The 17,714-nt window shown below is 44.9% G+C and overlaps 2 protein-coding genes across 2 annotated transcripts; one reads left to right on the forward strand and one right to left on the reverse strand.

Moving 5' to 3' along the window:
- Window positions 1-3,899: 3,899 nt before the first annotated feature.
- LOC109754169 (uncharacterized) lies at window positions 3,900-4,544 on the reverse strand. Its single transcript, XM_020313092.1, has one exon. It carries the CDS (start codon window positions 4,542-4,544, stop codon window positions 3,900-3,902), a length of 645 nt encoding a protein of 214 aa, XP_020168681.1.
- Window positions 4,545-10,134: 5,590 nt separating this feature from the next.
- LOC109754143 (aspartyl protease family protein At5g10770-like) lies at window positions 10,135-11,655 on the forward strand. The gene is made up of 3 exons (XM_073503839.1): window positions 10,135-10,216; window positions 10,391-10,581; window positions 10,627-11,655. Exons 1-3 carry the CDS (start codon window positions 10,135-10,137, stop codon window positions 11,653-11,655), a joined length of 1,302 nt encoding a protein of 433 aa, XP_073359940.1.
- The last annotated feature ends 6,059 nt before the right edge of the window (window positions 11,656-17,714 follow it).

The raw sequence follows: 17,714 nt of genomic DNA on the forward strand, positions 1-17,714 counted from the left end.
GAGGTAACCTAGTGTTATTCAAAAATTCTCCGGTTTCATGTTATTCGGAATGAGTTTGTTAACAAGACTTGATCAACCTTGTTAGTGGATTCCTTTTGACGAGCATGAGATGGATGAAGTTAGAAAGCACAACTCTTTGTACCCTCCTTTTACTTTCTGTTATTTAGATTAAATAAAGCAAAAATAGTATTTTCGGTCTATTTTCTGAATTATCCGTGCAATAAAAAATACCCCGAAAATAGAAGTTCTCCAAATGCCCTGAAATTGAAATATGATTTTTTGTAGAATATTTAAGAATATTTGGCACTGAGAACACATCAGAGGAGGCAACCACCTGGCCACGGGGGTGCAGGGCACGCCCCCTGCCTCGTGGGCCCCACGTGGCGCCCCTCCACTTATTCCTGCACCCACACACTTCGTCTTCCTCCAGAAAAAATCACCACACAGCTCAAACCCGTGTTCTAGCTCGTTTTGCTATGATTTTCGATCTCCTTGCTCAAAGCTCCATTCACAAAACTGCTTTGAGGGATTGTTCTTCGGTATGTGACTCCTCCAATGGTCCAATTAGTTTTTGTTCTAGTGCTTTAATTATTGCAAATTTTTGCTGCTTAGGTGACCCTATTCTTGAGCTTGCATGTCAAATTTATTTGGTCCCAAGTAGTTCTAATGCATGATATAGTCTCTAGGCACTTGTGGGAGTAGTTGCTATCCATTTTGTTGAGTTTGGTTCACTTTTATTTTGAGTCACTAAAAATTTCAGAGGAAGAAATATATTTAGGAAAATGTACCAAGGTGGTTCCTCAAAGAAGCAAGGACCTAGGCTCGCGATACGTGAGCCGGACTATGAACTACCAAGAGAAGCTCAAGTGTGGCCTTGTGAATGGCTGCCAGAAGATTTTATGGTCCAAGCAGGAATTAAGGAGGAATTTGACGCGTATGTGCGTAATGCTGAACTTGAGGGCTTCGTGTCAGATAATTGCCCCCAATATTACTACCTAACTGATTCCTTTGTGAGAAGGTTTAAATTTACATCATCACGCAATTCTCACACTGTCCTATTTGATCTTTATGATAAATCTTATACCATGGACTTAGAAGATTTTAATACTGCTTGTAAACTCCCACAGTGGGGTAATGCTAGTGAACCTCGCAAATATGAATATAAAGACTTTCTTGCTAGTATAACTGTGGGGGAATCTAGAGAAATCATGCAAGCTACCATAGGGAGCACCCATTTTCCTGCCATACATTATTTTGCTCTCTTTATAGGTAGATGTATTAACGGTAAAGATGAAGCCTGTCACATGTGCGTTCCAGACCTTAGTGTCCTCAAGAGTGCAGTATTAGGAGATAAACAATATAACTTGGGGGCTATCGTTGCACGAAGGTTGCATCATAACAGTATAAGTGGAGATTTGTTTGATGGCATTTATGCAACTCGTTTAGCTAATTATCTTGAAGTACCCATACATGAAAATGATATGGAGTTGCCTCCTGCTTATCCAGATTTTAATGCTATGGTTCGCCATCAGTTTGTTGAGAGGAATGAACAGTCTCTCCAGTACCGACTAATCTTTGACAGACGTCGCGCTGTCCATATTGTTCTCCCTGCTCCTACTTTCTTTGACTTTCAGGCAAAGGGGAGATATGTCATAACCAGGGAGGAGGCGAACGAGTACGAGAGGAGGACGGAGGCAGCTCGCCTCCAAGCTGCAGCTCGTCAGGCAGTAGCTGCTGCATCTCAGTACGACCCTAGCTATAACTTTGGATATCCGCCAGGCCAGCCGTGGCCCTAGACCAACTTAGGCCAAAAGCCTAAGCTTGGGGGAGTACGTATTTCTCACCGACATTACATTCATGTTCACACACTCATGCCAGTTGTCGGTGCTCATACTTTTTCATTGTACTATCCATGCTAGTTTATTTTCTTTTCTAAGCCTTCTTCTTGTGTGTTTGAATAACCTTATGAAAAACCAAAAAAATTAGTTGTAGCTTTTAGCTAGTTTACTTTCCATGCCTGTAGTAGTAATAATTAAAAGAAAACCCAAAAAGATTTCTCGTTCTTCTTTTGCTTGTTGGGAGCTTTCCCGTGTAAATAGTTTTATTTCCTTCCTTTTCTTTGGGGGTCAAGAGGAGAAGACCTTGATGAAAATGTTGAGTGGCTCTTATATGCATTATTGTTGATTTAACAAAGAGCCCATATTACCTTGTCTTCTCCTGTGTATTAAATGCTTGCAGATTCCAGCTCAGTCCAATGCACGTGCACTATTATTATTATCCACACCGTTCGGTCATGCAAGTGAAAGGCCATAATGACGATATATGATGGACTGATTGAGATAAGAAAAGCTGGTATGAACTTGACCTATCTTGTTTTTGTAAATATGATTAGTTCATCGTTCCTGATTCAGCCTATTATGAATGAAACATGTTTGCAATGGCAATTAGAGATTATAGTTGCTCATGCCATGCTTAATTAGCTGGGAGTTTATAATGGTTTACCTTGCGTGCCAACATGCTATTAAAATGGTTGTGATGTGGTATGATAGGGTGGTATCCTCCTTTGAACGATTCGAGTGGCTTGACTTGGCACATGTTCACGCATGTAGTTGAAACAAAATCAACATAGCCTCCATGATATTTATGTTCATGGTGAATTATATCCTACTCATGCTTGCACTCAGTGTTGATTAATTTTAATGCATGTTCATGACTGTTGTTGCTCTCTAGTTGGTCGCTACTCAGTCTCTTTCTATCCTTCACTTGTACTAAGCGGGAATACTGCTTGTGCATCCACTTCCATAAACCCCAAAGTTATTCCATATGAGTCCACCATACCTTCCTATATGCGGTATCTACCTGCCGTTCTAAGTAAATTTGTATGTGCCAAACTCTAAACCTTCAAATGAAATTCTGTTTTGTATGCTCGAATAGCTCATGTATCAACTAGGGCTGTCTGTATCTTCCATGCTAGGCGGGTTATTCTCAAGAGGAGTGGACTCCGCTCCTCACTCACGAGAAAATGGCTGGTCATCGGGATGCCCAGTCCCATGCTCAAATCAAAATAATTGCAAACAAAACTCCCCCAGTCTAATGCTTTGGTCTGGTAATTTATTAAAAGGAGGCCTTAATATCCCTTAGTTTCCAATAGGACCCTGCTACCACGGGAGGGTAGGACAAAAGATGTCATGCAAGTTCTTTTCCAAAAGCACGTATGACTATATTCGGAATACATGCCTACATTACATTGATGAACTGGAGCTAGTTCTGTGTCACCCTATGTTATAACTATTGCATGAGGAATCGCATCTGACATAATTATCCATCACTGATCCAATGCCTACGAGCTCTTCACATATTGATCTTTGCTTAGTTACTTTACCATTGCCACTGTTACAATTACTACAAAACTGCTACTGTTACCTTTGCCACCGTTACCGTTACTTCCATACTACTTTGCTACTAAATACTTTGCTGCAGAAATTAAGTCTTCCAGGTGTGGTTGAATTGACAACTCAACTGCTAATACTTGAGAATATTCTTTAGCTCCCCTTGTGTCGAATAAATAAATTTGGGTTGAATACTCTACCCTCGAAAACTGTTGTGATCCCCTATACTTGTGGGTTATCAGGGGCATGGAGTAGGCATGAACCACCCAGGTCCAGGGGTCGTACCCCGTGAGCCAAGGTGAGGGCGCCGAGGCCGGGGCAGTGGCGGGCGCGGCGGCCTGGCGGGGCTGGGAGCCCGAGTTGCGGGCCCGCCCATCGCGGCCCCTCGTCTCTTCTGGCGGCCACGGTCGGGGGCGGCTGGCGGCGATGGAGCCGGCGCGCGAGGAGGGTGCTGGGGGGGGGGGCAGCGGGGCCCCCAATGGTGCTAACGTGGAGCACGGCGTGAGGCACCTACCGATCCGCATGACGGAGGCATTTCTCCTCCATCCGCAAGTATGTGACAACCTTCGCGGAGGAGGGCATGGTGAGGGAGAGGTTGGCGGCGGACTGGACAAGGATGGGGTGGAGGCCGCGGAGGAGGTTGGTGAGGAGGACCGAGTCATCGACCACCATGCCGACGCCGCGAAGCTCAGCAGAGAGAACATTCAGCTTGGTGCAGTACTCGTCCATCATGAGATCGTTTTGCTGCATAGTGAAAAACTTCCCTTGGAGGAACACGCGACGCTGGAGCTGATTGTCGAGGAAGAGGTCGCAAAACCGTGTCCAGATGACGTCCGCGGACGGGTCGCGGCAGTTCACCATGTCGAAGAGCCCTCGCGAGATCGTGAGGAACAACCACTTGACGATGCAAGCATCGATGGCCAGCCATTCTTCGTCGCCTTTCATGTCGCGGATGTCGATGCTCCCATCAACATTATCGATGAGGCAGTAGGAGCGGAAAAGAAGCACGAAGCAGGTGCGCCAGGCGTTGTAGGAGGGGGAGTCGAGATCGAGAACGATGGGAACGTGGTCCTTGAAGATGAGTTCGTTGAGGCGATCGGAGGTGAAAGCGAGGACGGTGGTGGAGCTGTCGAGGGAGGAGGAGGATCCCACCATGGTGAGAGATGGGTGCGGCGACGGCTTGGAGAAAAAGCGGCGGCGGCAAGGAGGGTTGGAGGTGCGGGGACAGCGGTGGCGGCTTAGGAGGGAGGGAGCGGCGGCGGCGTGGGAGGGTTAGGGTTTTGTGGCGGCGGCGGCTTGTGGAGGTAAGCGGCGTCGGCGGCGTGGTAGGGATTAGGGTTTGGATGCGGCGGCGGCTTGGGAGGAAGCGGCGGTGGCGGCAGGGAAAGAGGAGGCGACAGCGGCGTGAGACGCGGCGGCGGCCTTGGGCGGAAGCGATGGAGATCGGTAGAAAACTGATACCATGTAGAAGACTATAGGATGCAACTCAATTATATTCATCGGAGTCTGTTATAATATATATAGGTGATGTCTTGCGTGACAAGCCAACTAATCCTACAATATCTCTAGGAGTTAACCTATATAAGGTTAGAGACGATAGGAGAATTAGTCGACAATAAATACAGATATGTCACGGTTCAACAATAACAGCTCGACTGCTCCACTGTGGGTGGCCCATCTGATTATGCCTTCACTGTTATTTTTCCCTTTTTTCTGATTCTATCCTGTCATCATTTGTGATAAGAGGATATATAATATAATGACTGCTCTAAATTTTCAAACTCTGCAACTAAGCAAGTACTATCATATGCAATACCTTGAATCTACCTTAAAGGTGCATATACTTAATGGTACAATCCTATACTATATTAATGCAAGTATATCATGTCCAAATCATCTACTATTATATGTAAAGAGTACTTGATGGGATCACTAGAAAAAAGATAAACAACCTAAAAAATACCACTATAATTAGAAACATCCGGCCTTTAATCCGCTGGGCCTATTTTTGTGAACGTACTAGAACCTTTAGACCTTTATAATCCAGGTGGACCATACCTTACACAACAAATTATTTTGATCATGATTTGGAAAATATTCATGAAATTGAAAAACAAATATTGAATTTAAAAAAGTTCATTAGTTAAAGAATGTTCTAATATTTCATATAAAGAATTCATGTTTTAAAATGAAAAGTTAAAACAAAAATTTATAATGAAAAAATAGTAAAATAAAGAATAGAAAACAAACAAACAAAAAAACAGCTAAAAAACACACAGAAACTAGACCAACCTTCTATATGGTTACTACGTAAGACCTGTTACTGTTGCTGGTGAGTGTGGACCATGTACATGGAGACTTTGTCTAAAAATAGTACCAGGACACGGCTATATGCTGGGGGGGGGGGGGGGGGGGGGGGGGTCCTCGCCTCCAGTAATGGCTAGCCCGCTAGTCTTTTTTGCATTTATTTTGCCCGTTTTCTTTCATTTTTTTTCTTTTTTCTTATTTGTTTTTCCTTTTTTCTTTTAGGTTTCTTTATTTTTTCATTTTCTATTCCTTTTCCAAATCTGTAAAGCCGTTGAACTTCATTGAAAGTTATTTTTTTCAAATCCACTAACTTTTGTTTGGAAATCTTGCACTATTTTCAAATTCATTTACCATTTTTGAAATTTATATAAATTTTTAAAATCAAGAACAATTGAGAAATTAAATAGCCTCCAGTAATGGCTAGCCCGCTAGTCTTTTTTGCATTTATTTGCCCGTTTTCTTTCTTTTTTTTCTTTTTTCTTATTTGTTTTTCCTTTTTCCTTTTTTCTTTTAGGTTTCTTTATTTTTTCATTTTCTATTCCTTTTCCAAATCTGTAAAGCCGTTGAACTTCATTGAAAGTTATTTTTTTCAAATCCACTAACTTTTGTTTGGAAATCTTGCACTATTTTCAAATTCATTTACCATTTTTTAAATTTATATAAATTTTGAAAATCAAGAACAATTGAGAAATTAAATATATTTTCCACTTGCGCACATTTTTTTCAAATTCGTGAACAATTTCCAACTTTGATCATTTTAGAAATTCCTAAATGTTTTTTGAACTTCGCAAACTCTTTAAACCTCGTGAAAAAACTCAAAAAATGCTGTAGAAGGGTAAAATCTATGGTATTTTATTCTTTATCGATGCTAGAAAAAAATAACTCTAATGATCCCAAAAATTTGTGTTGTTTTCTTTTGTAATGTTCCCACTTTTTTTAAAAAATGTTCACGTATTTAATTGCATGAATTTGGAAAATGTTCCTGAAATTGAAAAACAAGTCTTAAATTTGAAAAAAATGTTCATGAATTAAAATAAGTTCAGAATGTTGTTATGAATAATTCAATTTTTTGGGATGAAAAAAGAAAACAAAAAGGAAAAAGGGAAAAACAAAAATAGAATGAGGAAGAGAATAGAAAAAACGAACAGAAACTGCTTGAGCTCCTCGTTGTGTCGGATCTCTTGTACTCCTTTTGTGTGTAATCTGTTCATCTTGTGAAATAGAGCAGCAGCTTTGCCTTGGAACATCAAGTGATTGTTGATTCTGTGTAAATAGAGTAATTTTGTATTGTGAAATTCATTCGTTCGCCGTCGATTCTTGGAACAACAAGTGTTGATGGACACTGTAGTGTTCGTCGTCGTCCATTCGCTGTACTTGGACTGTTGGGTCAGGGTTTTTTTAACAAAAAAGTTCTTTGCCGTCTGTGATTTTTTAGGCTGACCGTAAATATACTCTTCTTTGCCATCTGTTATTATAGGGCTGACGGCAAAGCCATAGTTTAGCTGACGGCAAAATCTTTATCGTTTGCCCGATGAAAAGTTGACGGCAAAGTACTCTTTGCCGATTTAGGCTTTGCCGACACTCTCTGTCGTCTGCCAGCTGACGGCATTTCAGCCTTTGCCGTCTGTACTTGCCTGACGGCAAACTGTCTAATTCATGTAGTGCTGCATGGAAATCTGGGACGATGTCAGGAACACCCGGGGTAGCCCGGTTGAAAACACTCCTGTGTTTGATTGTCCGGGCAGCACTTATGGGTTGCTGACAGACATAGGGGTTGGATCCCGGACTATCCGGTTCCAAGGTAAACCTATTGTTGTCTTGTGATAGCCAAGTTGGATGTTTGGAATGCAACAACCTGGATGAACCGGCAATAGCGCGGCCATCCGGGTAGGAACCCGGACAATGCGAGAGTGAAAGTGGAAGTGGCTATTTGACAAGATTGATTTTGTGGATAGGTTGACCAAGGACTTTTTAGTAGAGATGTGAGTGGAATGACGCTGAGAAGATGTTGACTTGAGCAAATATTTCATAAACCCCTTTGATCATCTTTTAATAGTGCGGGATCCCTATAACTCAAGATTTAACCGAAAAAACTACGGTTATTTTCTCGTTGTCACCATACTGGAGTCATATTCACTTTGGTGCCTCGATCCACGCACATAGATGCCAAGGGGACTAATAACTTGTGTATTCACTTAACAAACATGATTAGTCTCCTGTACATACTAGATCATGATGGCACGCATAGTCGCACCCATATAATTTGACAAAAAAATGATAGGAACATTACGAAGATGTAGGCACCAAAAATCTCCAGTTTTTTTTCTACAATTCACAATATTGTCCCTCAATATAGGCAAGAAATATAAGTGAACAAACTCAAGGAAATTGAATTGTGAAAAATGGAATCAGATCAAATTACAGCCAGCTAAAGGGCCTCACACTTGATTTTCCTACATCTGGTCCTCCATCGTTTCATCTTTCCTATTCTAGGGGAAACCCTAGCCGCGCCGCCGGGGGGGATCCCACCCTCCTCCCCCGCTGCGCCGCCACTGGAGGGGGCGCCGGCGAAGCCGGGCGTGCCCTGGGAAGGTGGCGGCGGGGCGATCTCTTTCTCTGTTGGCCCGGTGGACTTGGGCAGAGATCGCGGTGGTCCAGCGTCAGGCGGCCCGTGCTGCTCGCGGGGCAGCGTTCCTCTCGCCGCAGGGCAGCCCCTGGGTGGAGCTGGGTTGGGGCGGGGCCTCGCGACGGCATGGGGCGGGCCAGGTCTTCGGCGCTTCGTTCTTCGCGGAGGCCATCGGATCCAGCGGCGGCGGCCCCTGCTGGCGGGGCGTGCGGCGTGCCTGAGAGTTCGGCCGTGAGGACGGCGAGCCGCAGGCGTGCCAGATCTGGAGGTATTGCCCCCTTCCCTTCCATGCATCCCTTTCCAGTCCCCGGTTCGGTTTGGATCTTCCGGATCCACCTCCGGTGTGTTCTGGTGGAGCAGATCGGTGTCCGGGGGAAACCTTGGCCGCCTTGGCTGGCCGGCAGCGGCGACGCCGATTTTTGGCGCCGTTTTCCTCCTTGGGGGCGCTGCTGAGGGCACCATCTCTCCTCTCCGAACCATGTCCGGGTGAAAGCCCAAGATCCGTTGCGGATCGGGCGTCGGCGGCGCCCTGTGCACCGTTACCTTCCTGGAGGCGACGCCAAGGACATTGGGATAGGATGGAAGGGTCTGTAGGTGAGGGGTGGGGGTGTGCTGCCTCCCTTTCGGTGGAGCGGTGTTTCTTTATACATATTCTTGGCGGCATGGAGCAGCGGAGGCTTGGCGTCAGATGTGTGGTGACGGACACGCGCAGGAGGTCGACGCTGTCTGGCGTCGTGGTGGCGTCGGCGGCAGCGAGACCGGGCAAGGCCGTTGCAACAGTACATCTCTGAAGATGGATATGTGGTAGGTGGTTGTGGCGGCCTCATACTCGGCAGGCGGCCTGGTTGAGGAGCACGCCGGACTGGTGGGTGCCCATACCCGGCTGGCGTCCAGGTTGGGACCTCAGGTCTTAGATGTTAGGTTTGACTGCGAGGTCTGTTTGGTATTAGGCCCAGACCGTCAGCGCCCCTTCATCAGTTAGATAGGAGTAGCGACAAAGGTTGCGAAGATGGTGGCTTTGGTCTTACTGTTGTACGACTTTGTAAGGTTTTGTGCTAATAATTAATAAATTGGCCGTATGCATCGATCAGATGCAGAGGCCGGGGGTATTCCTCCTTTTCAAAAAAAAAAAAGGGAACATCATGCAAGTAAAGGCTTGTTCTCCCGTCTAGTCTAGAAATTAATAATTAAGTTGACCATTAGAAAGAACAGATGACCACATAAACCTGTGTTTATACAGAACAATCGAGACACTATTTCCTCAAGAAATATGCATACTCTGAATAAACATCAAATTTTGAAGCATGCTTTAATTTATTTGAAGCATTTAAACATCAAATTCATGTGAAAATTATAGAAGAGGGTACATTTCCTACCATGTTGCTCGAGGCTTGCTTCGGCTTTATCATTACTCGTGTTAGCAAACAAGCATAGGGTCCAAAATAGGGGGCATTAAAAAAGTTGAAGATTTAACCTAAGTGGTTATAAGTTGGATGTTTGAGTTGGACTCTAAGAATACATTGCACTCTAGTATCTAGTTACAAGGTAAGAAGTGGACGGTGAACGTACATGACAAAGGACTGAGGGTTAACTCGAGAGAGAAAGTATCATTGTTTTTTCTGTGTGTAGTTACTGCTAAGACGAGTGTATTGTAAACACATCCACGTACGGCTCCACCCCATCAATCCTTGGTATAATCTTCGAGCCCATTTTCATTTTGGTGATTGTTCAGTCCCACATAGGTTCCTGTGTGGTTGGTGTATAAATTTGGGCGTCCACCCTTTGCCCTGGTGTATACTACTGTAACTTCCAATGGCTTCTCCTCATTTGTTCTTGTGCATCCTCCTGGTCGTATTTGGGAGCTACCTTTCCACCATTTCTGCTGCAGGCGACGGTAAGCAAAACTTCGTTGTGGTGCCAACCAGCTCATTTCAGACACAAGATGTCTGCTCCACCTCCACATCCACAGGTACGTACGTACATGAATTGAGCATGGCATAATTTTCTACGCTAATCATCTATCTCAATGTTAGGAACGTACAGTATGACACTCGGATGTTTCTTTCAGTGACGCCGCGGCCAAACCGCGCCGGCGCCGCTGTGCCGCTGGTGCATAGGCACGGACCCTGCGCCAAGTCACCGTCCACCGACAAGCCATCATCTTTTGCTGAGGCGCTTCACAGAAGCCGCGTCCGCGCAGACTACATCATGAGCAGAGCACTGAGGGGGAGGGGCACCACCACCACCATGGAGGGCAAGGTGAGCATCCCGGCGCACCTGGGCACCTCCGTGGACTCCCAGGAGTACGTGGTGACGTTGGGTCTGGGCACGCCGGCCGTGGAGCAGGTCCTCCTCATGGACACCGGCAGCGACCTGTCGTGGGTGCAGTGCGCGCCATGCAACTCCACCGACTGCTATCCTCAGAAGGATCCTTTGTTCGACCCGCGCAAGTCCTCCACCTACGCACCCATCCCCTGCGGCTCCAACGTCTGCAAGAGCCTCCAGTCCAACCACTTGAACAATGGCTGCAGCATGAACGGCAATGGCACCCAGTCCCAGTGCGGGTATCGAGTCGAGTACGGAGGAGGTTTAAAGACCAGGGGCGTGTACAGCAACGAGGCGCTCACGCTGGCCCCCGGCGAAGTGGTCAAGGACTTCCATTTCGGCTGCGCATACAAGCAGCGCGGCGCCGACGACAAGTCCGACGGCCTGCTCGGGCTCGGCGGGGCGCCCCAGTCGCTCCCGGTCCAGACCTCCGCCCTCTACGGCGGCTCCTTCTCCTACTGCCTCCCGCCGGTGAGCAGCGGCACCGGGTTCCTTGCCCTTGGCGCGCCCAGCAACACCTCGGACTTCTCATTCACGCCGATGACTGACTTCATGGATGACGGAACCTCCTACCTGGTGAAGCTCACCGGTATCAGCGTCGGCGGGAAGCAGCTCCGCATCCCACGGAAGGTGTTCGAGGGGGGCCTGATCGTGGACTGCGGCAATATCATTTCACATCTGCCGTCGACGCCCTACGCTAAACTGCGGTCCGCGTTCCGGGCGGCCATGGCGGCTTACCCGCTCATCCCGAGCGACGACGACGACACATGCTACAACTTCACCGGATACAGCGATGTTACCGTGCCCAAGGTCGCACTCACGTTCACCGGCGGCGTCACGGTCGACCTCGATGTCCCCAATGGGGTTCTGTTGGATGGCTGTCTGGCCTTCACCGAGTCCGGGTCAGACGGTTACGTCGGGTTCCTCGGCAATGTCCAAATGAGAACGTTGGAGATGTTGTACGACGCTAGGGGTGGTGGACTCGGATTCCGGGCAGGTGCGTGCTGACCCCTCAAGCTATATCTCAATCGGGAGCTAGCTTGCCAAAAACTAAGATCGGTTTGCTGTTATTAACTTCTCGACTGCTCCACAGTGGGTGCCCCGTGTCCGATCATCCCGTCGCTGTTATTTTCCGTTTTTGTCCAATTCTATCTTGATGTCATTTGTAATCTGTTCTATCTACTTAAAAAAATGTAACGTTTCATCTTTCACTTTTTTTCCCTTTCGTCGAACCTTTCTCGTATGATAATCAATCATATTAATTTCTTACCTTTTGAACCAATTTCACTTTAATTTACTTATCAAAATTCTCATCAAACTATAAGGTAAATCACATGCATAATTTAATAAATATTTACTTACACAATCGTCAATATGGGAAGATAAATCATAAACTAACGTATTAGAATATTTATACCCCATTGCAATTGTTCTAGTAAGAGGATATAATGTAATAACTCCTCTACATTTTTAAACTTTGCAACTAAGCAAATACATCATATGAAATACCTTGAATCTACCTTAATGGTACATATAATTAATGGTACAATCCTATACTATGTCAATGCAAGTAAAGTAGTACTCCCTCCGTTCCAAAATAGATGACTCAACTTTGTACTAACTTTAGTACAAAGTTGAGTCATTTATTTTGCAACGGAGGGAGTATATCATATCCAAATCCATCCTATTATTATTACATATAAAAAATACTTGATGGGATCACTAGAAAAAAGATAAATAACTTTAAAAAGTCCCACAATAATTAAAAACATCTAGCCTTTAATCCGGTGGGCCTATTTTCGTCAATGTACTAGAACCTTCAGTAGATCTTCATAATCCAGGTGACCCGTACCTTACGCAGCAAAATCACAATAAACCTCATAGGCCAAGACGCCAAGTGTACCCTCCACCCTACCCACAAAAATAACAACCAATCTCGATCATAGTAGGTTGGACCATCCAACGTACATCTACACTCAACTCCCAATCCAAAAAGGTTGGACCATCCCAGGATTAGAAAGAAAAAGAAATCTGAACATCACACGTGTGAAAAAAAATAACACTAATGTTCCTAGAAAAAAAATCAAAAACATGTGTAAAAGGGTACAATCTCTCGACAATCACACATGACCAAACTCTCACGAGTCTGTACAAAGATACAACCTCCAAACAAAACCAAACTAGTAGATAAGACCTCTCGGCATCCAAACAACCTTTCTTCCCACCATGCAAACATGATCAACTCAGCCATCCTAAAATACGTTCTCCAGGCAATGCTTCGACCAACTCAAAGATTCATTGTCCTCTAGATTTCAAAGTACCCCTTCTAAATCATCATCCAATGGAGTCAACAAGTGGCACTTTGGCATTGTCTTCCTGTAGTGGTTCATCGGACATTCGGTGCAATCACCGGAGAGTGCATAAGGTTTAAGAAGGGTTAATGTGCAGCTAAGTCCCAAATGTACCGGACACCGGAGTATACCGAAAATCCGTTGGCTTACTCTTTCGATAGATATACCGGATTCCCGGAGCTTACCCGACATCCTGTGACACAGGGGGCACCGGACATATGGAGAACACCAAAACTCCGTAGGTTTCCTCTCTGGACAGGTGTAGTAGAATTCCGAATAACACCGGACATCCGTTAGGACCAGACTTATGTTAATTTCTTCTCTGTATAGTGTTATTGGATATCCGGTGGTTACCAGACATACGGTACAGGATAATAGACCAGACATCCGGTACGTACCGGATATCTAGTGGAACAATGAAAACACAGAATGCACCACCAAGCCCTATGAGTGTATATTTTTGTGAACATGTATACCAGGGCATTATTGTAGGTGCATATGTGTATCACAAGAGTATGATGAGAGCGATGTGTGTAGGGACATTGATGTGAGTGCAGAATATTTGTAAGAAGATGTGAGCTTGAGCATATCTATCACATACCCCAATGACCCCCTTTTCATAGTACGGGATCCCTATACTCAAGAACAAACCGAAAAGGCCTACCTTCATATCTTTGCTTCTTCATTGTTGAGCAATATCAAAATACGTGGGTCCGTGATCCACACACATATGATTCTATTGTTGGGGAACGAAGCATGAAAATCGAAAAATTTCCTACAAACACCCAAGATCTATCTAGGAGAAGCTTAACAACGAGACGGGAGAGTGTGTCTACGTACCCTCATAGACCGAAAGCGAAAGCGTATATAACGCGGTTGATGTAGTTGTACTCTTCGCGATCCGATCATGATCCAACCGATCTAGTGCCGAACGGGCGTCACCTCCGAGTTTAGCGTACGTGCGGCTCGATGACGTCTCCTCCTCCTTGATCCAGCAAGAGAAGGCGGAGAAGTAGATGGGATCACAACCAGCACGATAACATGGTGGTGGTGGAGTTGGAATATCGGCAGGGCTTCGCTAAGCGAAAAATCATGGACGAGAACTATGCCGGGAGGGAGAGGCGGGGCAGCAGCCAAGGCCAATGTATTGGGGTGCCTTGTTGCGCCCTCCCCTATGTTTATATGCGCGGGAGGGCTAGGAGTCCAGCCCTACTCCTAATAGGAGTTGGCGCCAAGGGGGAGAGGACTTGGACTCCAAGTCCAATCATATTCCTACTAGGACTCCCCTTTTTCCCTTCCCTAGTCGCCTAGCCCAATAAGGCCAGGGTGCCTCCCCTCAGTCCATGCCAGCCCTTGGGACGTGGTGGACCCACTTGTGGACTTCCGGACCCCTCCGGAATCCTCTGGAACCTTCTGAAAGCTTCCCGATACAATATCGAAAAAACTGCACCTTTTTCCGGAACCCAAAATATGACTTCCCATATATAAATCTTTACCTCTCGACCATTACAAGACTCTCATGACGTCCGAGATCTCATCCGGGACTCCGAACAACATTCGGTTACCAATCATCAAATATCCCAATACTACTCTAGCGTCAACGACCGTTAAGCGTGCGAGCCTACGGATTCCAGAATCATGTAGTCATGACCGAGACACCTCTGCGGTCAATAAAAAATAGTAGGACCTGGATGCCCATATTGATTCCCACATTTTCCAAGAAGATCTTTTATCGGCTGAACCATGATGTCAAGGGTTTGGTTAATCCCATATGCAATTCCCTTTGTCCGGCGATATGTTACTTGCCCGAGATTCGATCGTCGGTATCTCTATGCCTAGTTCAATCTCATTACCGGCAAGTCTCTTTACTCATTCCGTAATACAAGATCTCAGGACTAACTCATTAGCTGCATTGCTTGCAAGCTCTTTATGATGTTGTATTACTGAGAGGGCCCAGAGATATCTCTCCGTCACACAGAGTGACAAATCGCAGTCTCGATCCATGCCAACTCAATAGACACCTTCGGAAATACTTGTAGAACATCTTTATGATCACCAGTTATGAAGTGACGTTTGATAGCACACAAAGGTATTCCTCTGGTATCCGGGAGTTTCATGATCTCATGGTCTTAGGAATAGATACTTGACATGAAGAAAGCTATAGCAATTAAACTCAAGTGATACGATCAAATGCTAAGCTTACGGTTGGGTATTGTCCATCATATTATTCTCCTAATGATGCGATCCCGTTATCAAATGACAACTCATGTCTATGGTTAGGAAACCTTAACCATGTTTTATCAACGAGTTAGTCTAGTAGAGGCTCACTAGGGACACGGTACATGTTTATGTATCCACACATATATTTAAGTTTCCGGTCAATACAGTTCTAGCATGTGCTAGAATAATAAACATTTATCATGAACGGGAAATATGCTAATAACCATTTTATTATTGCATGTAGGGCATATTTCCAACAGTCTCCCACTTGCACTAGAGTTAATAATGTAGTTCACATCGCCATGTGATTAACACCCAATGAGTTCTGGGGTTTGATCATGTTTTGCTTATGAGAGAGGTTTTGGTCAATGGGTCTGCAACATTGAGATCCGTGTGTACTTTGCAAATCTTTATGTCATACTATAGATGCTGCTACCACGCTCCATCTGACCGCTCCACCATTCAATATAAATACGTATCCACTTAGACTTAGAGTCACCCAGATCCGTGTCGAAGCTAGCATCGACGTAACCCTTTACGATGAGCTCTTCGTCACCTCCATAAACGAGAAAGATATCCTTAGTCCTTTTCAGGTACTTCAGGATGTTCTTGACCGTTGTCCAGTGATCTACTCCTGAATCACTTTGGTACCTCCCTGCCAGACTTATGGCAAGGCACAGATTAGGTCTGGTACACAACATGACATACATTATAGAGCCTATGGCCGAGGCATAGGGAATGACTTCCATCCTTTCTCTTTCTTCTGCCGTGCTCGGGCTTTGAGTCTTACTCAACTTCACACCTTGCAATACAGGCAAGAACCCTTTCTTTGACTGATCTATTTTGAACTTCTTCAAAACTTTGTCAAGGTATGTGCTTTGTGAAAGTGCTATTAAGCGTCTTGATCTATCTCTATAGATTTTGTTGACCAATATGTAAGCAGCTTCACCGAGGTCGTTCATTGAAAAACTCTTGTTCAAATATCCTTTTATGCTTTCCATAAATTCTATATCACTTCCAATCAACAATATGTCATCCACATATAATATTAGAAATGCCACTGGTACAGTGAGGTGCTATACAAACGGATTTTAACCCCTTTCCGTGACGTCATTTGGAACCACCACCAAGTCAGTGAATGCGATAGGGGGGGTCCTTCCCACACGACCCAAAAACCGTCAAGGATAGGGAGCCACCCAGACGCTGCATCCTTGCAACTCGTTTGTGCTCGCATTGCCATCGCAGTCGGTATTCTGTGGTGCTACGTTTACGATGCGCGGCCATCACAAACGCTTCACGATTATAGAACGTGTATGATAAGCAGACAATCACGCACATTCACTTTTCCCTAACCGTATGCGATAACTAATTAAGAAGATTAGCTAATCGTTGTAAGAGTGTCGGATAGGATTACGAAACGTCGGACCATCGTAACATCGTCATACATGACAACTATCGCACACGCTATTCTGTGGTGCAACATTTACGATGCGTACCACATCAGAAACAGTTCATTGTTGTGAATCGTGTACGATAAGGAAACTATCACAAACATTTAGTTTGCTCGCACCGTTTGTGATATTGTCTGACATCGCACATGCTTTGCAAACGGCAACTGTGTGCATGCTTGCACACGTTTCCTCTCTGTGAACCGTGTCGGATTATGGTGTATATCACAAACTTTTGTGTTTTACCAACCGTGTATGCCGTAACGACCTGTAGAGAATAATTTCACCGTAATTTAATTGCTACTATTTCAAATTGTACCGAATTTGAATTTGAAAGTATGTTATAGCTTTATTGATATCCATCAGGTTCAAACAACCAATGCATTATTCGATTCATAGGTACATATGTTCAAGAATTACATAAGCACCAAATAAAGAATGATGAACCACAGTTGTATACTTGTACTATTAAAGACGGTAAAGAAAGAGGCGAAATACATTCTGGTTGCTGAACAAGGTGAAGCGGAATGCCCATATTGTGCCCTCCTCCATGCAGAAGGCACACACGACTCTAGTCCAACCCCTTGTGATGGCCGACCGCCCATCCTTCACGGTCTTCATGAAAACATCTAGATAATCATCGTGTTCTGGTAGAAATACTTTAACCTTTGGCTGCCCACCAATCATCTAGTTTGAGAGGTAATCTTGATTAAACTGCTTTGGGAACCACTGCAAAAGGAAAAAGATTCAGACATTGTCATCTAACACAACTCATTATGGGCAGTAAAAAGAAGGCTGCAGAGTTCTTACTTACCATCCTGCAGTTCGTTGTTGTCTTGGATAAAGTGTAAACAAATAGTTTAATTGCCATCTTTTGACCCATTTTACTAACAATCTTTATCAGCTTCCTCACTTGATGTTAGTTCATCGATATCTCATTGCCCCATACGCAGAAAGGGTCGAAGCGCGGATCTTTACCAATGACATATGTACCTATAAGCACCAAGTTAATATTAGAAGCTAAACAGCAATTGCATAATGATGTAGT

The sequence above is a fragment of the Aegilops tauschii genome, chromosome 7, assembly GCF_002575655.3.
Source record: "Aegilops tauschii subsp. strangulata cultivar AL8/78 chromosome 7, Aet v6.0, whole genome shotgun sequence".
NCBI classification, from domain to species: Eukaryota; Viridiplantae; Streptophyta; class Magnoliopsida; order Poales; family Poaceae; genus Aegilops; species Aegilops tauschii.

What these genes read in the sequence shown, in the direction of transcription:
- LOC109754169 (XM_020313092.1), bottom strand. Translation starts at nt 4,544, where the DNA reads ATGGTGGGATCCTCCTCCTCCCTCGACAGCTCCACCACCGTCCTCGCT.
- LOC109754143 (XM_073503839.1), top strand. Translation starts at nt 10,135, where the DNA reads ATGGCTTCTCCTCATTTGTTCTTGTGCATCCTCCTGGTCGTATTTGGG. An exon ending in CATTTCTGCTGCAGGCGACG is followed by an intron (nt 10,217 to 10,390) that starts GTAAGCAAAACT and finishes TGTTTCTTTCAG; the next exon opens with TGACGCCGCGGCCAAACCGC. An exon ending in CCACCACCATGGAGGGCAAG is followed by an intron (nt 10,582 to 10,626) that starts GTGAGCATCCCG and finishes GACTCCCAGGAG; the next exon opens with TACGTGGTGACGTTGGGTCT.